At 32.8% G+C, this 27,004-nt stretch overlaps 2 protein-coding genes across 2 annotated transcripts; one reads left to right on the top strand and one right to left on the bottom strand.

Annotated features, from left to right (window-relative positions):
• Positions 1-877: 877 nt before the first annotated feature.
• Positions 878-7,888, bottom strand: LOC126778766 (isocitrate dehydrogenase [NADP] cytoplasmic-like). The gene is made up of 10 exons (XM_050502394.1): positions 7,871-7,888; positions 7,706-7,796; positions 6,946-7,061; positions 3,860-4,004; positions 3,332-3,531; positions 2,987-3,121; positions 2,806-2,909; positions 2,583-2,733; positions 2,277-2,510; positions 878-1,457 (listed from the first exon to the last, which is right to left on the bottom strand). The coding sequence occupies exons 2-10, from the start codon at positions 7,773-7,775 to the stop codon at positions 1,305-1,307; spliced, it is 1,308 nt and encodes a 435-aa protein (XP_050358351.1). The 5' UTR covers positions 7,776-7,796; positions 7,871-7,888; the 3' UTR covers positions 878-1,304.
• A 1,816-nt stretch (positions 7,889-9,704) lies between these two features.
• LOC126777824 (NAD(P) transhydrogenase, mitochondrial-like) lies at positions 9,705-26,657 on the top strand. The gene is made up of 23 exons (XM_050501009.1): positions 9,705-9,902; positions 12,858-13,040; positions 13,298-13,452; positions 13,593-13,733; positions 13,819-13,941; positions 14,255-14,442; positions 15,812-15,967; positions 16,301-16,505; positions 17,898-18,101; positions 18,798-18,878; positions 18,982-19,127; positions 19,390-19,478; positions 19,574-19,658; positions 19,740-19,853; positions 20,445-20,611; positions 20,953-21,090; positions 21,394-21,611; positions 21,697-21,848; positions 22,271-22,424; positions 22,925-23,029; positions 23,121-23,240; positions 23,589-23,680; positions 24,259-26,657. Exons 2-23 carry the CDS (start codon positions 12,880-12,882, stop codon positions 24,403-24,405), a joined length of 3,141 nt encoding a protein of 1,046 aa, XP_050356966.1. The 5' UTR covers positions 9,705-9,902; positions 12,858-12,879; the 3' UTR covers positions 24,406-26,657.
• Positions 26,658-27,004: the final 347 nt, after the last annotated feature.

Below are 27,004 nucleotides of genomic sequence, written 5' to 3' on the forward strand. Positions count from 1 at the left end.
TGAGGCATTTTTTTCTGAATTTACAAATCGGCAACATGTTTTCCGTTACTCATGCATATCGACTGCTATTATTGTTTTTGTATCGTTAAGCAAACTTTAATTAAATCGAAACAATAATACTTTGACTTTTTCATAAATGTGCGACGTTATCTCCGTATTTTTTGTACACAAATTTTTAATGTAAATTATATGCTCCAAAAACTTATAATTATTAATAAGTAATCCTAACTAATCTTATAAATGCGAATCTGAGTTTGTTTGTTACGCTTTCATGCCTTAACCACTAAAACAATTTTAAAAATCATTTACCAATGGAAAGCTACATTATCAGCGCGTAACATAGGCTACCTTTTTATCTCCTTATATCCACGGAAACGGTAACTACGCGGATGAAACTGCGGGCAAAATGCTAGTTTGTAATAATTTTATATTACTTGGTTGTATAATGGATTGTTCAAAATGATTATATTATTTAAATTATGAAAGTTACTTGTTGATTACACATACGTTAAAAAATTATACAACACATTCCATTTTCCTCACGATGTTACAAGCAAAAGTTGTTGTTACTTAAATTTGATTGAACCTAAGATTTTGGGTTTCTGTCCCGAGTACTCTGTACAACCGGAATGACATCGTCAGAGTTACCCGCATAGCAGAAAGAAACGCAATCTTTCTGAATACAGAGTACTGCTAAAATTATAACTTTTAGGTGTATTCATTTGTCTATATGTTTTTGTAGTTTTTATTAACGTATGATTTATGCCGATCAGCGCCATCATCTTCACCTATATAACATAAGTTTTGGTTTTAAAACAGGATATTTTTTACTGAAATAAAAAAACTAACATATTTCATTCTTTTTATTATTACAATGTAATAAATCTTTTATATAAAAAGATACAACAGAAGTGCATTCAAAACAAGTGGAATAAGTGGTGGCTTTATTTTATTGTACTGTTAAATGCATTTAAAGTTATAATCTTCAAGTATATACAAACACTACATTAATATTTCTGTTTAAGCATTCTAATCTAACAAAATAGCACCCAGACCTAGAGGAATAACTTTTCTTCACATACAATGAAGATCATTAAAATCAATTTAAAACACAATATAATAATTTCATTTCAAATTAATTAAACTATACACTCATGGTCCCAATATAATAAGTTACATTTTGTGATTTATATAAAAATAGTACTAAAAAAAATTATAAGCACCAAATATGAATTATTAATTAGAAAAAAAAGGTTTTTAAATTGTATTAGCTGATTATATGAATATCGAATTCAAATGTATTTTCACTTGGTAAGTTTACGCTCAAGATGATCTGCAATGGCCTGAAGGAAGTCTTCCGTGTTCAAGTACATTCCCTCCTTTGTGTTGGCTAATCCATGAATACAAATAACTAGATCCTTGGTCATCTTGCCACTGTTTATACACTCGATACAAGCCTGTAAATATATTATTCAAGTTTAGTATATCAAGGTTATATATTTATTTAATTTATTACAGTCATAGTCGATAACGAAAAATTTACAAAACTGCTAATACATTTTTTTTTTTTTTTTTTTTATAGAATAGGAAGGCGGACGAGCATATGGGCCACCTGATGGTAAGTGGTCACCAACGCTCTTAGACATTGGCATTGTAAGAAATGTCAACCATCGCTTACATATCCAATGCGCCACCAACCTTGGGAACTAAGATTTTATGTCCCTTGTGCCTGTAATTACACTGGCTCACTCACCCTTCAAACCGGAACACAACAATATCAAGTATTGCTGTTTTGCGGTAGAATATCTGATGAGTGAAAAACTATATGACAAATTTTATATTTTAATAGGATATTAATTGTTATTATGTAATAAATAAATGGATTTATATTTAATGATATTCTATATTATAATATGAACCCATTATCTGTTGTGCACACGTGGTTTATTAATTACATGATAAAATAATGAACAAAGATAATATGTACATTATCATTCCTCCTTTTCGTGGTTTCTATATCACTTTCACAAATAAGTATATATGTACTTAGTTAATTAGTAATGATGTTGAAGCTGCTTGTTATATTTATATATCATAATTGAGAACAAAATATTTCATAAGAATAAGAATCTGTGTATCAACAAAATATTTAAAATAAAATAATATACTATTTCCATTACTTAAATAATTATATATTATACAATTATATATTCGTATTAATATTTCAAACTAATACAAAAATGTACAATCTATTCTATTAAATTATATTTACTGACCTCTTCCAAAGCGTTGGCGAAATGTGCCAATTCAGGTGTTCCATCTAATTTGGCGCGGTGGATGAGACCCCTCGTCCAGGCGTAGATGGAAGCAACGGGGTTGGTGGAAGTAGGCTTGCCCTGCTGGTGCATGCGGTAGTGGCGCGTGACGGTGCCGTGCGCGGCCTCCGACTCCACCGTGCGCCCGTCGGGACACATTAGCACGGAAGTCATCATCCCTAGTGAACCGTAGCCCTAACAAAATAATCAACTTTTAGTGAAAAAATCTTATAATTCAGCCTAATATCTAATTGTGTGTGAAAGTACCTGTGCGACAATATCAGATTGAACATCGCCGTCGTAATTCTTACAGGCCCACACAAAACCACCGGAGCTTTTGATAGCTTGCGCTACCATGTCGTCGATTAAACGATGCTCGTACCAGATCTTCGCATCCTCAAATTTCTTTTTATAATCACTAAAAAAATAAATAAACAGGCCTTAGACTAAAATATCTTAAATATATAATAAAAAATTGATTTAAAAATACCTCTCATAAATTTCTTGAAAGATATCCTTAAAACGGCCATCATAACGTTTAAGGATCGTATTTTTAGTTGATAAGTACAACGGCCATTGTTTTAGCAACGCAACCTATAAAATAATAGAAAATTTAAGACAAAGCGATTAATATATTTTCGCATTCACATTGCAACTAGTAGATGGTTTACCTGAAAACTGGAGTGTGCAAAAGCACGAATTGATTCATCAGTGTTGTACATGCCCATAGCAACGCCAGGGGATTTGTAATCATACAACAAACGTTTCTCTACAGTACCGTCTTGGCCTGTAAAAACCATCTCCATCTGTTAAAAGGAAACGTTAAAATAAATAGCAGCTACACAACAAATGATTGATTATTTCTTTAAACATTTAATATACATTGTCGAAAGATGTTGTTTTCTTCTTTCATATGTCAAATCAATGATGAAAGAAAAAGAAAAAATAAAATATAACTAGACCCGCTTAACAACGTTTATAATTGAGGTTGTAGAAGTATAAAAAGAACAATGTACCTTGCCGGGTTTGGAAATAACAAAATCTTGAGCCTTGTATTGGTCTCCATGAGCATGACGCCCAATAACGATGGCATTAGTCCATCCAGGAACGAGACGTGGAATGCTCTTGCAAAGGATGGGCTCGCGGAATACAGTACCACCGAGAATATTTCTGATGGTTCCATTAGGGCTCAGCCACATTTTCTTTAGCTTGAATTCTAAAAAAATATAAAAGCCATTTATACCACAATAGTCGAACTTAATGTAAGTTTAACTTAACTCATAAGCTCTTCTAGATCAAGTAATACAAAAATCTTTCTTTTTTCTAACTTACTAAGTTTATTTTTATCTCCTATTCTTTTTTGTATTCACATCGGTAAGTTTAAGATAAAAAAAAATTCAATTGTATATCATCTGTGAAAAAATATTGGCTTGAAATGCAAAATGATGTTTATTTTTATAATAGACTTATTCAGAAGGAGCCCGATAGTTGATTTACATCTTTTGATGGCTATGAATGTACTGCTTTAGAAATTCATTATGCACCTTCAACTCGCTGTTCGTCAGGTGTGATGGTAGCGCATTTGATACCGACGTTGTGTTTGAGAATGGCGTGAGCTGCGTCTATGGTTACTTGGTCTTCAGTTGCGTCACGGTGAGGCAGACCCAGATCGAAATATAGACATTCTAGCTGGAATTTGATAATATTTTGCAATCATTCCCATCTTCAATCGAAATTCAAATTTGGTATTTTATTAAAAACTATTGACATGAATGTTATCAATAAATAAATATAAGAACTAAAACTGAGCCAAACAATGTTTCCAAAGTTTTTAGTGATAAAGGTATAACAAGGAATTCCCCAGTTTGTTAATCTAATCTTGTCATTTATAAAAATTGTGTTACATAGAATGAAATATAAAATACCGATGAAAATATTGCCACCTGGATAGTTAATATATATGAATACGATTTAAGTCCGTGATAGTCAATTAGTATTTATTGATTTTTATGCAGGATATATTTTACTACTGTTAGTAATTAGTTCTCGGTTCTTCTCAGTGGAATCCAGTTTCTGAACCGGTGGTAGTTTCAACTTTCAGGTTTAATCAAATAATGAAATATCCATTTAAACGTATTTGTAAGTTGCTACTCATGTAATGTTTATTTTGGCTCTCGAAAAAACAATATACAATACATAGGTATATACGTATATTTACTATTAGTTGTATTAACAATGCTCCAATAAACTTATGATAAGAAAGTCACATAAAACTCGATGATAGCTACATTAGTGATAATACATAAATACCTACCCGCCTCATCTATGAACTATCTAAACAAGAATTGTTTGTTTGTTCGAAAGGTCAATTTTTGGCCGAAGTCGAAATCAAATAACATTTTTTGTTACGATAGTAATATTATAATGAGCTAAGTAATGTTTTGTGTTGTTGTTTTTTTTTATTTTGAATGTAAAAATATTCTACAAAAGAAAAGAATATTATAATACATAGGGTAGATGGTATAGGATAGTAGGATACCACAAATGTAAAACGATAAAAAATTTAATTAATTAATTATATAAAGACATTATCATGTTATTAACACAAACGTATTTTTGAATGGAATGAAAGAATATTTTTTACCAGGCACAATAATTCAATAACATCCAAAACGAGTCGTTATCGTCAAATGGATTCGTTTTTAAAAATAAATGTCCTCCAAAGCTGGTTTCCGATAAAACTACTTTCATCAACCTCCTTGGACTTAAGCTTATAAAACTTCGCGCAATGCGATATATGGGGATGTTGACCCCAAAATATAGGAGTGACTTGTAAATTTCATTGCGAACTTCGCGTCGGGCAAAATAAATCAATTACACAAAACAATCTTATATGTAACCACTCTACTAAGACCACTATTTGGAATAACAATTTACGATATATTAGTAGGCCACTTGCAAAGTTTTTTTAGCCGTTAAGCAATATCAAAATTAAAAAAATTACAGCGGATGGAGGAGCGAGAAAGATAACATGAAACCTCATACAGGTTTAAAAAATCTTAACAGTATTTATACAGTTAATATGTGAAGAAAACTTGTTGCTTTTTTTACAAATATTTGTGGATGGCACTATATACACTCGCGAATTTCTTGCAGTTTGGTTTTGGAAAGCAAGGTGGTAGACATGAACTGAATCCTAATTATAAGTAAAAAAAGGAAATATTTTATTAACTTACCTATATCAAGTTTTATGATTTGACACATGAAATAATTTTACAATTTTTTTTTTTCAGCATTTTATAAAAAAATTAATTATTTAAAATATGTATCCTTTTAAAAGATATAAAATAAAATAGTAGCAATTGAATAAAATCTAGTACTATGTTTATATAAATATTTTTATTTTTAACCATATTATTTTTGTACAATATTGAAAACATTTATTAAAACAAAACAAATAACTTCTTATAAGTACATATATTAATAAAGTTGTATTTTAAGTTATGCAGTTTGAGCAATTTTAGCTCAATGTTACAAGTGTTTAATAGCAAATAAATTTATTCCCATCCCATAATTTCTTGCATGCTTACTCATGACCTTATTATAGCAGACATGGGACTTTTACTAAAAAGATTTTCTTCTTTCGTTTCGGTTTATAGTGAATTTAAATATTGATGTCCTTTTTAAATTTAATTCAGATTTTTATTATTGTAATTTTTGTCTTTTTACTATTGATTTGTATTTATGATACTTGTTTGGTTGAAATAAATGATTTTATTATTATTATAAATAAGAGAATACATGTTGCCAAGGCTTTTTTTTACTATGAGTAAAACTATGCATAAGCAGATGAGCCCTCTGAAATTATCTTTACCCATGAACAATTACATTATATGGAGTATTAGGCACAGCTCACATTGGTGAATACATTACTGGTGATGGTGCATAAAGTGGTAGTAACAAAACATGGAACCTAAGTTATTAGTCCCTTGTGCCAGTAATTAAATTGGCTCACTCACCATTTTTACTAGATATGCATACAAAGTATTCGTTGGAGCCAGAATAACAGCTCAGTGGGTGTATTCTGGATAATCATGCACTGCCCTAGCAAAGATTTGAGGATCTCAGAAGATTAATGTGCTTTTTTCAAACTAGATTACACAACCAGACCCAGAGGTACGAACAAAGATAACATTCGGACCAGGCTCAGCCTGATTATCTTTAATTGTACATTGATAAACTAAACCAATTTTCTAAAATAAATGTTCTGTAAGTATTAAATGAACGATGACAATTAGGTGATTTTTTTCTTATTCATTGATAATAAATTTTATAGTAATAAATGGAGCCGGATATTGCTGTAGTGATAACCTTGAAACCGAATTAAAACATCTCATATTTATATCTGCATTACAATTTCATCATCTCTTTACAAGTAGATATCTACTCTTTTTGTGTAATCAAAGTATATACAACAGTCATAGCAAGAACTGAGTATTTATACAATGCTAGTGAAGAAAAGTAATTGATACTTCAATTTATTTTAATGGGCTTTAACAAGACTAATGTATTTTATGTCCATAACTATTTAGGTTGTTGCTAATAGTTAAATATTTAGAAATAATCATACCTTGACATATGGAAATATCAGCTTTTCCTTAATTTTTTCCCAAATAATCCGAGTCATCTCATCTCCGTCCATCTCCACCACAGGTTTTGATGCAACCACTCTTTTTGCGGTTGCATCTAGAAACAACCAGTAATTAGAATTTTATTGATCATACCTTAATAATAATGTTCAAATATAAATTAAATATGTGTTATAGATATTATTTCATATATTTTGGTAAAGATTAGCAAACAAAAAATAAATCATAATATCAGATCTGGTTTCACACAATAAAATAATAATTAATGTTAATCATTCTCAATTCATTTTCAAATTTAAATATTACCTATACCTATTATATAATTCATTTTAATAGAACTTTTAATTCATTTTGAAAACTGACAAATGTTAAGCCTTTATTGACAATATTTACTTTAACAAAATGTTGTTTTCATTATGTATGTCCTAACCACATAAATTATTATCATTAAAGGTAAATACCTAAAAATTTGAGTAATATATGATTATTAATCTCTTACAAAAAATGCAATAATATAATGTTTATATATAAAAAAAAAAAACATTTTTCTGCTACTTTATAGTATATACTCAAATTACAGCTCATACCGCTAATAACCTTTGATACCGCTCGTCGATCGGTTTCTTTAATTATAAATTCCTTCTCATTTTTACATTTTAACGAAACACTAACATTAACTCAATAATTATATAATTTATATGACTACCTACTCATAACATTAAAATAAGAAATATTACTTACAATTTCTCGTTGAATAAAGAGTTTGTTCGGAAACATATTTTAGCAAACGTTTAGCATTCCTTCCAACCATCCTTAATGTTTTCTAAAAATACTGTTAAAAAACAAAAATGTTTTGTAATCTAATCAGTCTATTTTTTTTAAAAGTATTATGAGTTCGACGCTCACAACTTCGCGTGTAAACGTGTCAGTCCGCAGTCGGTTATAAAGTTAAGCATATACAGACTCAATTTTTATCATAGCATAGTTGACTCTGGTATACTAAGTCACAGATGTGCCACATTATTCAAAGTGAAAATTACAACTTCAGACAAAATACGAAATCGAAATTACTATGAAATAGTTATTTCATTTATGTAATTTTACCATTTCAACCATTTTATCTTTATTAGATAGCGAAAACTATTTAAGTATGGTACCATTTACAATAATGTACATAATATTATTATCATAGCAAAAGTAAACTAACATGTGCTTAAAAATAAATCCGTTCAATTATCTGATACAATTGTAATATAAAAAAGCTTAGATATTAGTTTTGTTAATTGACAGTGCAGCATTACCATGGTGGGTGACGCATTCCTTCTTATTTCTTATACATCCCGCAAGTGCGCCGTCTTATAAAGCACATCATTTCAGTTATTATTTCTTTGTAATGTAACGTCTGATGTCCCTAAGTCCAAGTTTATATGCCAGCTCTATTTTCAAAATATGACAATGCATTCTACTCATTGAATAAGTCTCATTTTACTTTTGTCCAAAAGCTCACTTGGAAAGTAGAAATTAATATATTCTTTCTTTCTTTACAAAATGTATAATTGTAAAAATGCTTATGTGCCATAATAATGTGTAAAATACTAGAAGGCCTGGCTAGAACTAGAGTTCTGGCTTAAAATACAGTGAATTTATTCTGCTATAATAATTATGTAATCCAGAGAATACGTCTTAATTCATGGTCCATTGAGGCTATGACTCGACGTAATGTACTTTAATGATGCAGAATTAATAATGTGTATAATTTTCTCCTCGCATAGTTTGGAGGACATGAGAAGAATCTCATGTGGGTCTTCACTCTTCACCTGAAAAAGTATACACCGAAATGTATAAAATAAGAGCTGTTTTATGAGCGCTATTCATTGGCAGAACGGCACCACTGTAGACCGAGGACATTGAAATTAACATTTTTTAAAGTAAATGTTCCACTGCTGGGCTAAGGCCTCCTTTCCCTATTTGAGGAGAAGGTTTGGAGCTTATTCCACCACGCTGCTCCAATGCGGGTTGGTGGAATACACATGTGGCAGAATTTCGATGAAATTAGACACATGCAGGTTTCCTCACGATGTTTTCCTTCACCGAAAAGCACGAGATGAATTATAAACAGAAATTAAGCACATGAAAATTCAGAGGTGCTTGCCCGGATTTGAACCCACGTTCATCGGTTAAGATTCACGCGTTCTTACCACTGGGCCATCTCGACTTAACATTTTTTAATTAAGCAGAAATTAGATAAAAATGGATGTCTAACTTCCGTCCATTATTCCATCGAGTATTAGCAGGCAGCGCCATGTCAGTGTCATGATGACCAGTTGAGTATTTAAGACGTGAAAGAGTAACAAAAAGAGATACAAATTAACAACTTCACTTTCGCATTTACAATATGTTATATTACTTAGATTATACGTGATTTCGTGACGTCGTATTTTTTGTAAAATTTGTCGTATTTGTGATATGTTCAGGATGAACATATTTGTATCATTGTTTAATAAGTATTTTACGAGATATCGCTTGCCAATGTTTTCTGACAGAAAAAATGTTTATTTATACGTTTATGTGTAAAACTATGTCTTACCCTAATTGTGTTCGTGCCAAGTCTGGACTATGGATGGCAGTTAGTCTTATATTTAAAAAAAAATTCAATATTTCTCCAACACAGCGTCTACATATATTCTTTATTCTTTGACCTGAGTGAGAGCGAACGAGGCCGGCCGGCAGGCAACGACACCCGGCGGCGGCCGGCACCATCCGTTCTTCGATGCAATAATAATATTCTGTGCTTTCTGCGACTGAGTTGGCTCGCTGCTCGTTGTGCTTTGTTCTGGTCAAATAATTATTTAAAATTTTTAAAATTGTCAGTAGTGCTGAGTATTAAATTTAAAATTACAGATGATAAATCGATTCATAAATCGAAAAACGCAATAAGGTAAGATCCTTAATGATTTCTATTCTAATATAGTGTTTGTTTTTATTTTTGACATGTGTTAATTTTAAAAAGCTTAAGTTGAGCATGAATACACAACAGTCAACAATTTTATAAAATTGTATGGAACGCTACTAACGCGATTATTGAAAATTAAATAAATTATATTGAATATTGTTGTAATTTAACTTTTTAATTAGAGTATATCTAAATAATGTTTTTCTTAGTATCAAAAATATCTAGTAGCTTACTACTTTTGTAATTTGTACATTTTTTAATCACGGAATTTATCGTCCACGTAAACAAAAATGTATTGAACAATAACCGGTGTAAATGTTCAGCTTAACAAATACGTAAGCTAACAGATAACGACTAAATAAAAGATAATATTGTTTGTTTTTTGTGTAGTTTGGCAACGTACGAAATAACTCATTACATTTAATTAAACATATTGTTATTATTTATCAATATTTATATATGTACCGTTTTTTACTGAAGTTTATAAACATCGTTTTATACTAAAAAGCAAAACGAATTATTAATTTTATTAACGAACAGTGTCAGTGACTCGAGTTCTGCATTTTGCTTCTATCTCAATTCCCTGATTGCTTTCAAGTAGATTGCAGTGTGATATGAAATACTTAATGTTTAAATTTTGACTTAAAAAGTATGTGTTCTTAATGTACTTAAACTTAGGTACCAATTTCTATATAAAAAAAAAACATTTGCCATATTTTGATCTCATTTTTATTTTTTATAAATTTGTCCACTCGATGATGATGGGCCGTATTTTTAACGATACGTGTCAAACATTACTCGATAAAGCGAGTTGGTGAAACTGGAATATTTAATAGTAATATATTACTTACGTATCTCATACTTGGTGGTTGGGTTTTGTGCAAGCCTGTGTTTGTAGGACCACCCACTCATATATTCCACTGACTAGCAGCAATAGTATTAAAGTAACTACAGGTACCAGGGGCATAACATCTTATTAGTTGCCAAGGTTGGTTAATATTTCTTACAGGGCTTATGTATATAGGCGGTGATGATAATATAGTATTCTAAAAAGGTTGTAGATCATGCAATTGTACACAAAATTCGTTTATGAATTATACTTATTATATTATGATTATATAATACTTATACATGAATTATTATAGAAGGTATCTTTTTCTATTTTTTACCATTTTCTTTCATAAGATATCAGGATTAAAGATGGAATAGCGTCACGGTAGCATGCGAAAGCGATCCCGTGGCGCTCCTGGTTAAGACGGAAAGGGTACCGTTGGTTTTTTAGTGGGTATTCCGATGTTCGGGGTGCACTTGGCGCCTTGGCGAGCCCCACATACCCCCCTACTGTTCCCGTGGGGGTCACGCGTAACGCGTTCTTCCAGCGTAAAAAAAGACTAAAGATGGAAAAGTATAATCGTTCTATAATATGCCTCCCTAAAACTCGTGCAAAACTAGTCATCATACTTTATATATAACTTAACGTACACGCCTTTGTGATTCTATTTAATATTAGCTTACCTTTAACCAACTTAAAGCAACAGAAGCCCTTGCATAGACAAGTTCGCTTTGGCTTTTAAGTGTGGATAGACGGACTAAATCGAAGTTTAAATTACTGGAACAATACCAGCCGAAGCTAAGTACACCACACCATATAGTGTACCTGCACACCTGTGCTTTCTGCTAACCAGATGTGTCAATTTAAAATAAACTACATTTACTGCGACCTTGTCCCGCTTTGGGTTAGCGGGTTAATCTCTCGACTAGTATACGCCATATTATATCTGTAATCCTTAAATAATTATACATTATAAAAATAGAACGTCAATTTTGTGAGTTTTTGTATATGCAGAAAGTAATCTCCGGTACTACGGCACCTATTGGTAAAATTCTTTCACCATTTGAGAGGTTCATTATTCCAGGTAGACATAGACTATTATGTATAAATTGAAAACTTTAACGGTGTGCGCTACGTGAATAGTTAGGTTAAACGAAGATAAATGGTATGGCCTTATGGGTTTATCATGAAAAGTTTTAATAAAAAGTCCATGGTAACATATGGTTAGCTTTTATAGACCCTACAATCATTTTTATTGTTAAAAAAAATGATAACCGGAGTTTATGTTAGTTGTCGTAAACTCTTTATCAAAATAAATACTATTAATTTTAAACGCTTCATGTAGATAAATATAGCTTAACTTTGCAATTAGAACCGGTAATTTTAGAAATATTACTTTTTTATATTAGATAATTAAATAACCGCAGGAAAAATTACGCTAGGCGATTGTTGTATGATGCCTTAGCCCACATTACGGGATCATTAATTAAACACTTAGCTCGGGATAAAATCCTTCGGTCAGCTGGTTTATTATAAAAGCAAAATTATATCCTTCTTGCTTTGAATAAGATAGGAATAATCACTATGTAGAATTGTATTATTATTCCTCTTTTTATTTTAGTAATGGTAAAACTTTGTGGTTGTTTTGTAATTTTAATAGAAAATTTAATACTGACTGACAAATTAATATACGTGTTATAAATAAAATTATACAACCGAAAATTTTGTATGCACTTTGCATGTTAACTAATTAAATTTTTACTAGTTTTAGACTAGTTTTGCACGAGTATTAGAAAGGCATATTATGGACCAGATTATTGTAGGTTCTTTTTCGGTTTTAGAAATTTTCTTATGACTTACACTTCATAAGGAAAAAATACTTTTAAAAACGATTTTGATTTATTTACAAACGTTGGCCTATTTATACGATATCACCGTCATTTTGAGAGAAATGAGTACGCGAAAATCTAATGATTTTCACATTTAACCTTGAATATAATTATGTTAAATATAATTATTATTAGCAGAAATGGGATAGATAGTGTTTATTTTTTAATAGTATATTTAAGGCTCCGGTACCAATTTTTAGCTCTATATACTATTTTTAGTTCGCTGTAAGCTGAAGTGAAAATGTGCGGCTGCGTGAGAGTTCTCCGCATTGGCAAGCCGCTCCCTAAGTCATGGCAACGGAGACTCTTCAGCTCATCCTCAACACCGCCACCTGTCCAAGGAGTTCCATATACAAAACTCAGTGTTGGAGTTCCGAAAGAAATATGGCAAGATGAAAGAAGGTATTTTGTAAAGTTATATTAAAATCAGCATATGAATTTGAAATTCACTTAATTGTATTTATGACTTCTAATGTGGTACCTACAACAGTATTGTATTTAATCAAGAACGTACTGCGTAGTTATCAACCGCAATACAGAATTTTTATTAGATTGATTGGTATGATTAGAGCTCAATATAACTTGATCCCTAACATTATTCAACTGAACATTTTATAAGAAACCCATATTTGTTTTTGTATATATTTTTACAATTTTAGGGTTGCCATAGTACCAGCGGTAGTTAGTAAATTAGTTAAAAAAGGATTTAGTGTTAATGTAGAAGAAAACGCTGGGATATTAGCAAATTTTCCAAATAAGAGTTTCGAGGAAGCTGGCGCCAAAATCACCAGCTTAAAGGATACTTATCAATCAAGTAAATATTTTTTTTATATATATATATATGTAAATAATTAATGAATAATGTAATTAATAGTGTATTTGATACTATTTGTTTGGAAATAAAATCAAACCTATATTTACTAAAAAAGTGACAAAGTTTTCATATTTTTACAGACATCGTTTTAAAGGTTCGTCCATTAGCAGATAATGAAGTTCAAAATGTTGCCGATAAATCCACTATTATATCATTTTTATATCCCGCACAAAATCAAAGCCTCATACAAAAACTGGCAACTAAAAAAGTTAACGCATTTGGTAAGTACATAACAAAGATCAATTACATTACAATACCTTCTATAACATCTTGGAATTATATTTTGTTAATTATTTCGCCTGTCAGCAATGGACTGCATTCCTCGTATAAGCCGCGCTCAGGTGTTCGACGCGCTCAGCTCGATGGCTAACGTAGCGGGCTATCGCGCTGTCATCGAAGCGGCCGCACATTTTCCGCGTTTTTTTTCCGGTAAGACAAAAAAAAAAAGAAAGATTACTAAAAATAGAACGTGAAATTTTATTATAAACCCAAATTAAGCAAATAAAATGTCAGTGTTTTCAAGGATTTGTAACCGGATCTTCATTTGAGAACCGCATATTTAATCCCCTAGCCAATGTCCGCTATAACACAAAATTTCTTTGTCAAATTTGTCATTTTACTCATATCAATTGAAAAATTAATAGCAAAACTAACGTTGAGCTTTATAATAAATCTAATAATTAAGATGTCGATGCACTAGAAGACATTCACGCATGTATCTGTAAGGGGTGGTCTGTATCAGGTCAGATGACCGCCGCGGGCCGCGTGCCCCCGTGCCGCGTGCTGGTGGTGGGCGGCGGCGTGGCGGGGCTGGCGGCGGCCGCGCAGGCGCGCTGCATGGGCGCCGCCGTGCGCGCCTTCGACACGCGCCCCGCTGTGCGTGAGCAGATCGAGAGTCTTGGCGCACACTTCATCACTATGGATGTGAAGGTATGATGACACTGATACCACATGAAGTTAAATTTATTATATTAATCATCATAAACAATACAGATGTCTCGGTCGTGTCGAATCGCCTGTAAGATTGGACTGTAACCTGCGTTTGCTCACACTTGCATTATATCTAATCTGATCTAAGAAGATCTTTAATGTCTTAGTTTTAATTTGACTTTGCCCTTGTAGCCTTTTTTCGGTGTCGGTTCTGATTGACACCAATGATACTATATATTAATAGTAAAATCTAGCAAAAAGATTATTCTAATCTTATTTTTATACCCGTGAGATCACCCGTTTTGCGATTGTAGTATTCGGAGTCAGATTTAACCTATCAGCAATCATGGTATGTATTAAGTAAAACGTTTCAAAACAAAATAATATTTCACTTTGTACAGAATTCGAAACAATTAAATTTTATTGGCATAAGAACAAATTTGAGTATGGTGTGCGCTAAATCTTATATTTTTTTTTAGTATAGTTATTATTTATTTAATATTAATAAACAGCGTTTTAATGTGGTTTCTTGTGTGTTTCTTTTAATGCGGTTAAAGAGTAATCTTACACATGTCAATCTCGTAGAATTTCTACTACACGTGCGTACGTAATCGCAAATGATTTAATAAGACATTGACCAAGTTCCTATTACGCTAGGTGGCTGACCTTTGTGAGTTCTAATGATAGAAATATGCATAAAATAACAAACAGATCATCGTCTTAGCTCATGCATAAACTTCACATTGTCTTGTTGCATATAAATATTTTTCGCCAAATGCTTGTTATTTTATCTTTTACGTGATTTGCTTGTTAGTTCATGTTTAGCAATTTCTTTTTTCAACGCAACGCAAACAAAAATATGTTTGCGTTGCGTTGAGCTGCATTTATCATAACTTTGCATGTATCTCAAGGTCTAATTTATAATGCTTGTTAAACTTGTGGGCAAAGCATTTAACGTAATCAGGAACACAAATATTTGCTAAGAAATGAACACAGCTACCTGCATCTATTACATAACAATATCAACAACTTCTTATATGCAGAATTAAAGCCTGCGACTTTACGATCGAAAATACATACATTTACAGTATTTTTCGTAAATAGAAGTTCTGTCACAATTTTATAAATAGAATGTATTGTCTTTTTAAACTTATTCAATAATTTAATATCATTTTTTTGACACTTAAATTTTGTTATCCATTAAAGTACTTTTATATAAATAATACAAATGTATACATACATTCATTTATTATGTATTTATACTTACATAATGAATAATATAGATATATTTTTATATTTGATAATATTTTGTAGCATTTCCAATATAATTGGAAATGCTACATTTGTAAAATTTTTATTTATATATCAGGAAGAAGGATCTGGTGCGGGCGGGTATGCCAAGGAGATGAGCGAGGAGTTCCTCAACGCTGAACGAGCGTTATTGGGGAAAGAAGCCAGAACATCAGACGTAGTCATCAGCACAGCTCTTATACCTGGAAAACCTGCACCACTGCTTATTTTAGAGGTAAACTGATAACTTCCTATAAAACAAAGTACGTTATTAAATATAACGTAAAACCATTCAAAGTGTAAATTAAATTAAATTTCGCATCAATGCTTTTATCTCAAGGTGAACAAAATCCTAAAAACGGTTCGGTGATGGTAGTGAAAGAAACATAAGTAAGGTGACCCCTATACTTTTACTTTAAACATTTCTTTTTATATTTTGTAAAAAAAATAATAAATTAAATATAACACTTATATATGAATATATTTACTATTATTATTTATTTATTTATGTGGGGCATGTAACTGAATAAACATATTTATTTGCAACGGGTACTTCGATCTTCCAAAGGACGCAGTTCGTGACATGGCCCCAGGCAGTGTGATAGTAGACCTGGCGGCAGAAATGGGCGGCAACATTCAGACGACCACTAAGGGCAAAATAACAAAGGTGCATGATGTTACACACATTGGTCTTACCGATTTGCCCAGCAGGATGCCCGCACATGCCTCTACTCTTTATGCCAACAATATCTCCGCCTTCCTGCTCAGCTTAGGTAAGTTTAGTTTAAATCTTAAAATTTTAGTATTGTGACGTCATACTAAAAATAGGCACAGTCGGCTGTCTCCCGCATCGTATTCGATGTGGTATGAAATGATTAAATAAAATAATTACTGTGGTAATACTTTTTTAATGTGTGTCTAGTTCTGTAATACTTTTGAGTGCATAGTTATCTGTATGCCGTGTTATGTAACAAGAAATAAAACAAATTAGTATTAACCTTAAAGTAATATTATAAGAATTGTAACTTCGGCTTGTTTTGGTCGATATGTTATTTGATGCTTACTGTGATAAGATTATATACTTTCTAAAATTTTTATTTAATGGCCAATCGACTCGCTCCGATATCAAAAACTTTAATATTGCAATCACGACAAGCCAAAATTTGCGATAAAATTGCAATAATGACGTCCATCCATCATGGCATTAATAAAATATTCTGCAGATCGAAATAAGATTTCGAGTGCAACATAATTACGAATTTGACGATAATAAGTAATAAAAAGTTCGTACAATACGAATATAATTAAGATAAAACTGATTGGTTTGCTTACGTAACATTATCACTTTTTGTTTTTTTATGAGTGCTCTGAATTACAACAAAATTGATAACGGTTTTTTTGCCTACAATGAAATCGAATCGTTATTAAAATCCAGGATTCTATTTTAAAACATTGGAAATATCTATTGTACAAGCATAGTTCACAAGAAAATAGTGATGAAATTTGTTCGGTCTATAATTATTTGACTTACAAGTAAAGATGTTTAACGCATAAAAAATTTTCCATATTAAGAACAATCAAAATTAAATCATCATCATATTCAGCCCATTTTGATCCACAGCTGGACATACCGAAACAGCCTGTGAATGTCCCACTGCTGGGCTAAAGGCCTCCTCTCCTCATTTTGAGGAGAAGGTTTTTGGAGCTTATTCCACTACGCTGCTCCAATGCGGGTTGTTGGTCTGCTTCGCTGGACATAGGCCTCCTCCAAAATTAAATAATGTACTTAAATTATAAAACTTGAGAGTTTGTAGAGTTTTGAGTTTATTATGGACGCGCTAACCGCTTGTTGTGTAAAATAGCCAGCTCCGGATTTAAGCCTAGGCCTACAAGGCACCGGCTTGGGGGCTCAAACAGCCAAAAATAAATATATACTCTAACCGCTTTGGGATGGGGTAGCCTCAAATTTCAAAGTGCCTGGAGACCTTGGTTTTTAAGTCCGGGCCTGTAAATAGCCTGTTTTTTATGTACAGTTATTTAAATTCCCTCTACGACCTTAAATATCGGAGGAATAATTTACATAAACATCATCCATTCTGGGAAACTGTACTGCTAATATATCATATAAAATTAAACATAGATAAAATGAGTTTGAATATAAACAGGGAACAACGAGCACTTCAACATCGACCTCGAGGACGAGGTGACGCGCGGCGCCATAGTGCTGAGGGAGGGCGCGGCGCTGTGGCCCGCGCCGCCCGCGCCCGCGCCGCCCGCCGCGCCCGCCGCCGCGCGGCCCGCGCCGCCCGCCGTCGAACCGCCCAACCCCTTCAATGAAACCCTGAAGGACACATTCTTGTACTCCACGGGTAAATTATAAAAACTATTAAATCTTAATCAATATCCTATTACTGGTGGTAGAGCTTGGTGCAAGCTCGTCTGGGTAGGTACCACCCACTCATCAGATATTCTACCGCAAAACAGCAGTACTTGGCATTGTTGTGTTCCGGTTCGAAGGGTGAGTGAGCCAGTGTAATTACAGGCACAAGGGACATAACATCTTAGTTCCCAAGGTTGGTGGCGCATTGGTGATGTAAGCGATGGTTAATATTTCTTACAGTGCCAATGTGTAAGGGTGTTGGTGAACACTTACCATCAGGTGGCCCATATGCTCGTCCGCCTTCCTATTCTATATAAAAAAAATAATTATAGGTAGGGTTTTTATATTCGATATCCCTCAGTGGATGGTACCCACTTTCTATTATTTGTCATGAAACAGAGATCTTTGTTATCACAATTGCTTAGTTTCAATTAATTCAATTAGTCAACACACATCTCGGTTCTCATGATAAGCAACCCATATTACTAATGGGTGTGCGCAAAAATTGACTGAATATTACAATACATCATACAAAGCCTATGTTTATGGAGCAGATGGTAAAGTTTGCTTGTGTGCCTCAAAAAGGCAATATAATACATTTTTTTTTAATGATATGTATTCTAAAAAAATGTACACTCCTTAATCACTATTATTTTTAAAATAAATATATCTAATAACTTTCCAGGCTTGGCTAGTTTAATTGGACTTGGGATGGTCTCACCAAATCCAGCATTTACTACAATGACTACAACTTTAGCTCTATCAGGTAAATATACTTTAAGTATTATAACTTATAATTCATTGCCAGAAAAAAAAAGAATGACCAAAATATTATTTTGAATATGTAAAAAAAAACCAAATAATTTTAGGCGTAGTGGGCTACCACACGGTTTGGGGAGTGGTACCAGCCCTCCATTCGCCCCTTATGTCAGTAACCAATGCTGTATCTGGTATTACTGCTGTTGGTGGATTGCTCCTTATGGGTGGCGGATACGTACCTGAGACTCCAGTTCAGGTAAAACTATTTGTTCCGTACACTTTCACTACACAATTAGTAACACTAAAAAGAATATTCAGGCAACCTTAACTTATTTTAATTTTATTTATTAACGTTTAATTGAGAGTAATTAATATTGAATATTACACCAGTCTTTTCAAGTGTGATATCAAACATTATTTATATTATAAACCTATTTAAAAATAATGTTATATACACATCAATCGCCTTATATACAAATCGAAATAAATTAAAATTCTAATAAACTTTGAATTTCTAGTGGTTAGCCAGCACTGCCGCTCTTATCTCATTCGTAAACGTATTTGGAGGATTCCTCGTGACACAACGTATGTTGGACATGTTCAAAAGGTATTATTCGTATATTAATTTTTAACAGTTAGTATATTATGTACATATATTATTATTTTTTAATATTCTATCTATAATTTGTCTCTATTGCTTAGGCCAGATGACCCTCCGGAATATGGCTACTTATACGGCATACCAGCTGCTGCGCTACTTGCAGGATATCTTACAACTGCAATGCAGGTATTTTACTTTAGGCATCATACTATATTTTGATCTTGAAAAATATTGGGCAATGTATTATGTATATTCCTTATATTCCAGGGATACCCTGAAGTACATCAGATGGCTTATCTCGCTTCATCGTTATGCTGCGTAGGCGCTTTGGCTGGGCTCAGTTCACAGAAAACAGCACGGAAAGGAAACTACCTTGGAATGGTTTGTAATTTTCATTTAGACGTGACTTTGGTCCTTTGAGCAGCCGCTAGTCTTGCTTCAGTTGTTTTTTGAACAAGGCTGCATAAAAAAACGATCACTATATTTTATTCCGAAGCGACCTGATGACGTATTGGCTTACTATAAATATGCAACTGATGATTAGAAAAGGCATTATAGAGAAACAGACATTGCTACAAGACTCAGCCCAAGACCCACTCATTGTAATCTTGATGACATCAGCATCAATCTTTTGATCATTGTAAAGGCATTGAGACAGCAAAGATTTTTTGAACATTATTCCTACGTCAGTAATTAAATTAAATATATCTGCTATTTTTTTAATATAAAATAAAGACGCAGTAATAATGATCTTGTCTGCAAATATGGCAATTGAAAAAATTTTTTTGTAAAGTTTAAAAAAAAAGTTTTCGTACCATTTTCGTACATTTTAATACAAACGAGGTAACTTGGGTTCAGCTAGTCTAGTTGTGATAACTCTTTAGTAATATGAAGTTGCATTCATTGCCTTCTTTAAAAAAACTTTATTTAATTGAAATTATATACAACATGCTGTGATACCATTGCCTTTAGATTGGAGTTTCTGGTGGTATTGCGGCAACTCTGGGAATTCTAACGCCAAGCGCTGAAGTGTTAGCGCAAATGATTGGCGTGGCAGGTATTGGAGGACTTATTGGGGGCACCATCGCCAAGAAGATTGAGATCACGGACTTACCACAACTTGTAGCTGGTTTTCACAGGTAATGCATCTATCTATGTATGGTAGTGTCTCTATTAGTACTGCAAAGTTTGCCGAGCTTGCTAATCTTTTTTTAAGATTTCAATATTTATTTTTGCGTTAGATAGTTGACTAGTAATCACATCAGTCACGCTGTCTAAGACCTCCTCGAAATCAACGAAGCAGACTTCTGCTTTCGTTCCTGATTTTCTTCTTTACCCGCAGTCGATGCAATAAGAAAATCTTCACACAAATAGGTCGGACGCCAAACGGAGTTTTCGTCAAATTCTTATCAGCATAAACTTTAGTTATAATAAAGGAGAGATGAAGAGGGAAGCGCTAATCTTTTATCATACTTTGTAGTTTGGTAGGCATGGCGGCGGTGCTGACCTGCATAGCCACGTACATGCACGACTTCCCCGCAATGGCCCTCGATCCCACTGCTGCTACTCTTAAAACGTCGCTCTTCCTTGGCACGTACATTGGCGGAATTACATTCACGTGAGTGTTTCTTATATAAAAATGTAATTAATCCCATAAGTAGTAATATAATAAAGAGTTAAGCTTTGTTTCTTTGTTTTCACGGATTAATCTACTAATCAGACGGATATGAATTTCATATTATCATAATTTGGTTCTAGTTTCACAAACGACTATAGATTGCTTAGTATATATTAAAATTTTGTATATTTCCTGTCATAAAGCTTACTTATGAAATTAAGTTCAATTTATTTGTCACGCGGCATTAATAATTAATTAACCATTATACATCGGTACCAATTTTTATCTGTAATCTGTTTACAGCGGATCATTGGTTGCTTACGGTAAACTACAAGGAGTACTATCTTCGGCACCATTGCTTCTGCCTGGTAGGCATGCTATCAACGCAGGTCTTTTGGCCGGTTCACTAGGCTGTGGAGGAGCTCTCCTAGCATTCCCTGAAGTTCCGGGATTGCCACTTTTGTCGGCTGCTGCTTTGCTTAGTGGCATACAAGGCTTGACTTTAACCTCTGCTATTGGAGGTAAAGTGTATTTCAATTAAATATTTTGTAAGGTTTATCTCGTTTCACTCATTTGATCTAAAGTGATATTAACTTATAATTTAAGGTGCGGATATGCCTGTCGTGATAACTGTTCTTAACAGTTACTCAGGCTGGGCGCTGTGTGCGGAAGGGTTTATGTTGAACAATTCTCTGATGACTATCGTGGGCGCACTCATCGGTAGCTCAGGAGCTATCCTCTCTTACATCATGTGCAAGGTAAGCTATGTATATCCATCGAACAAAATATTTTTTGAGTAACACATATGTAAAGTAATGATACTTATAAATACTTTGATACGTATAAATCCATCTAAATATCCGTTACATTATTGTTTTATGAGTACTAGTCAATATAAAAAAAAATAAAAAAACTTTATTTACGAAAAACCAATTAACTAATTTGTTAATAAACCCCTTGGTTTACGTTTAACAAAGTAGGTATTGCTGTACGCTCGGTAAACTATATTATATTTTAGCTGTAATAACAATATTATAGAATGAAAGGAAGTTGCCTGCATACGATGAATAATATATTCATAGTTAAAATTTAATAGTAGCCAGCCATTTATGACATTTGTACATGGATGGCGTTCTAAAAAAAGAGATAGAGTTCATGTAATGTGATTGTGTCGTAACAGGCGATGAACCGCTCCCTGCCCAACGTGATCCTGGGCGGCTACGGCGTGACGAGCGGCGGGACGGCGCGCCCGGCCGGCGCCACACACACCGAGATGAACGTCGACTCCGTCGCCGACCTCATACACCGCTCCTCCTCTATCATTATTACTCCAGGTACATTATAAACACTACAGTTTTTCCAAACCATATACAAATCGGGTACCGAAAGTAAATAGGCATTTTCTAAGTAAAATATCATCTTAGACCACAAGTAATGAAAAAAATAAACATATTAACTTCACAACTCAGAAATTGCGATGTTTGTAAGTAACTATATAAGGAGGAATGCAGAAGCTATAAAAGAAAAACATACAATTCATAAATACCTACATCACACTGGTCAGATCACTAAACAACTAACGATGAGTAAAATTGTTTTATATTTCTTTATGAATTCTAAAATCAAAAATGACCTCTACATTACTGATCAATATTTATTTATTTTTATTAACTTTTTTTTAAATTTTGCATTAGCAATTATTCAAAAAGATTACCTTCAGAGCGGCAAAGATAAAATATTCTAAGAACATGTCGTACTTGTAGTTGTGTTATTATGTGACAATTGCATTTAATATGTGATAATGAAATTAATTGATGTTTATATCCAATAACAGGTTATGGTTTGTGTGTAGCGAAAGCACAATACCCTATTGCTGAGCTGGTAGATATCCTCAAAGGTATAGGGAAAAAAGTGCGTTTTGCTATTCATCCTGTTGCTGGTAAGCATTACACTTTTATTGACATTATTTACATACCTACAACATATAACGTTATAAATTGGACTAATGTTTTTATTGTGTATGTTACCAGGACGTATGCCCGGTCAATTGAACGTCCTGCTCGCTGAAGCTGGAGTGCCTTACGATGATGTCTTTGAAATGGAAGAAATTAATGAGGAATTCCCTGAAACTGACTTAGTTTTGGTTATTGGTAAGTTATAGTCAGTTATAAGTTAATCAAAATGCTTGCAACTAATTCATAAACACTGTTGACAAAGAATTATTTTATTTATATTATGTATATTATATGGTGGAATAAGCTCCAAAACCTTCTCCTCAATAAAGGGAGAGGAGACCTTTAGCCCAGCAGTGGGACATTCGTAGGCTGTTACAGAATAATTATTTTCGGTAGAATATACATTTAGAACTGGTAATGGCTTTATATTTTATTTCACCTTGTAAAATGACGGATCAAAAGTGCTCGTAAGATCCTAAATGAATAACTTGAATAATAAGTGCTTAATTATATGATAAATTACCTTAAAAAATATCACTACAGGTGCCAACGACACCGTGAACAGCGCGGCTGAAGACGATCCGGAGTCGCCCATTGCAGGCATGCCTGTACTTAAAGTTTGGAAGGCTGACCAGGTATATACAAGCAAATATGTCTCGAAATAATTTTCAAAATATTAAATTATAAACACTAGCATACCGTGTTGTAGCATTCACAAAAGTATTAAATGTTTTTTATTTTAATAATTTGACCAAAAGGAAACTTATCAGGTTTAAATTTTGTGTTTTTTTTGTCATTATGATCATATGAATTTAGTAAATTTTTGGTTCTAAGATTTAATAGTTATTTATAACTTGACTATAGCTCCACATATCGTATTCTCGAAAGAGACTAGTCGACTGCGCAAGATATATTATAGTGCAAATACGTGTTTTGCGCAATCGCAAGTTCATTCTCAATTTTATCTCTTACATTATCCGATCAGAGAGAGTTGAGGTGCAGCACAAATGTGCTTACAAACTACGGGCTGCTACTGAATATTTCATAACAGAAAAACTCACTAACGATCTATCCTGAGTTCAAGACCTTGGGATCTGCAGCCTCATAGGCATGATCACTAACAAACGCTTCATTTTTTTTAATTATTACATATGTAAAAAGATATAAAGTTGCATTCAACGGTTTTGTTTATTAACTCTTTGGTTTTTCTCAGGTGGTAGTAATGAAGAGATCGATGGGCGTCGGTTACGCTGCTGTGGACAACCCTATCTTCTACAACCCCAACACCGCCATGTTGCTTGGTGATGCTAAGAAGACTTGCGACGCCCTACTCGATAAAATCAAACATCTCACCGCATAAATATAAAGTATAAGAGCGTATTTTAAGGATTTTACACCTTTGATAACAATTAAGGCTTAAATAATCTGACTAGACTATTTATACACCAGCTAGACTTTATTATCTCAACGAGTATTCTATAAACTAAATACATCTTGATAGAATACAAATAAAATCTATATTTCTAAATGTTATAAGCTTAAGAGTCATGGTAAACCAACCAACGCGCTCGTCCAGGGCGCTCTGTAATCTAAAGGCGATTTTGTTAAGATAGATGATATGGCAATCGACGATCAGCTGCAATGGTAGCGATGTTGTTTGTACGTGGCGTACTATTTATATGAACAAACTCACTTTCGCATTTATAATATTAGTTAAGGTAGACGTGTTACAGTTGTATTAGTCAAAAATCTACCCATCCACCATCAAAGGAGATCACGGGTATAATAATTACAATAACGATGGACAACAAGAATGACTTACTGGTTAGTTGAAAAAAAAACATTAATTTTTTATTAAACTAACAAATATCAGTCAGTATTGTAAGATATCGTTTATTATTATCATTGGCATGCTTAAGTATATAGTAACAGTTTGTTAATGTCCCACTGCTGGGCTAAGGCCTCCTCTCCTTTTTGAGGAGAAGGTTTGGAGCTTATTAGAGCCTTCTTAGAGTCGAGATAGCCTAGTGGTTAGAACGCGTGAATCTTAACCGATGATCGTGGGTTCAAACCCGGACAAGCACCACTGAATTTTCATGTGATTAATTTGTGTTTATAATTCATCTCCTGCTTGACGGCGAAGGAAAACATCGTGAGGAAACCTGCATGTGTCTAATTTCATTGAAATTCTGCCACATGTGTATTCTACCAACCCGCATTGGAGCAGCGTGGTGGAATAACCTCCAAATCTTCACCTTCTTAAATATAACATACTTAAAATTAGTCAATGAAGTTAGGAAGTTTAGGGACAAATAAACTTTTGGCTAATTCGGAATTTTGAAAAATAATAAATTACTGCTAACGCATAAAGCAGAATATGGACGAGTGACCTGGATGTTTGCTATATCATGGCCCTCTTAGTAGAATTATTATATTCAGGCATTGTGTATAGGCGTATTCGATCTCTCGAGATTGGAAATGAATAATAAAATACGTACACGGTACACTAAACAAATTATAATCATAACAGTCATTTATTACAAAAATGACTAGATTTTTTTATATTACAACACAGAACAGTGGGTGAGCAGGACGGGTGTTGCTTTATTTTATCATAGCTCGCTCCTCTCGCAACCGATATCTGAGCCAGAATTGCGTTCCGCAACACGACAAACGCGACGTATTGCCTATAACGTTCATATTTCCCTTATAATGGCAACTCTTAATGATATGATTAACTAAATAAATTAAAAAGTTTATGCATATTTACAATCAGCGCGTTAAGAAATGAATTATCTTATATAGCAATGTGATACAAAGTGCCTTTACTGTTTGTATTTACTTCGACGACATTACTAGTCTTATTGTACATCACGACGTTAAATTTAGTTGATTTTAATTATATATTTTACTATTTGGGAGAAATTTTTTACATGAGAAAAACTATATACGTAATTTCATATACCATTTCAATTTCTATAAACGCTTATTCAATTGTTATATCCCATCGTTTTAAATCTAGTCTTCTTTATGAAAACTGCAATTCAGTTTGTAGATGTATCTAAAACGTGCCCATTATATGCGAAGCCCCGGATTTATGCCTGGGTCTACAAAGCACCGGGGCCCCACCAGCCGAGGGGCCTAAAAATGCGGGTTTTTGTATTATCAAGTAGCTAATCATTTGTAAAAGTATAAAAACTATATTTTTATATTATTCGCAAGAAATATATGAAAATATTAAACTTAAACTAAACGCACTGCGCTGACTTCTTAGATCAAGATTAAAAAGTTAGTGTCATGAGTTTTAGACCTCTTTATTTATAATAAATGGTGAAGAATGCAAAATAGAATTATTGCTGTGGATTTTTAAAGTTGTATGACTTATAATGTATGGGAATTGTGGTATTCTGTGTAATATCTCCACATTCCATCTCAATATAAAATAAATATAATTATTACTATGTTAGCAACTACATTAAATATCAATATTTTTATTGAATGTCTATGACAATTGAAAACATACAACTTACAAAGAGATTTTTTTAATGAGATTTGCAAAATGATATCTAATGTTGAAATAATCATGTGTATAATCATGTTGTAAAAATGAAATAAAATGTGTATAATTATGTTTATATTTGCTTTTAAAAAAATCTTATTATGGTACTTTGGCTTATAATTTTATTATACTTCGTATAAACTAAATTTTTATGATTTCAACAATTCATGATAAATTTTATATAATTTCCTATTTTAGCCTTCTTGTTTATAAATAAAAATAATCATGTAAAAAAATATTAATTATTGATGTTAAACAAATTAATTTTATTTTTACCATTCCATGTCAATTTTACATAATGAAGCTAGTATTTAATTTTAAGCATAATATACGATAAAATTATACATGAGAGATTAAAATTGACTTTATTAATAATATTGATATGCGTACAATTAATTTT

This window comes from Nymphalis io, chromosome 2, assembly GCF_905147045.1.
Source record: "Nymphalis io chromosome 2, ilAglIoxx1.1, whole genome shotgun sequence".
NCBI classification, from domain to species: domain Eukaryota; kingdom Metazoa; phylum Arthropoda; class Insecta; order Lepidoptera; family Nymphalidae; genus Nymphalis; species Nymphalis io.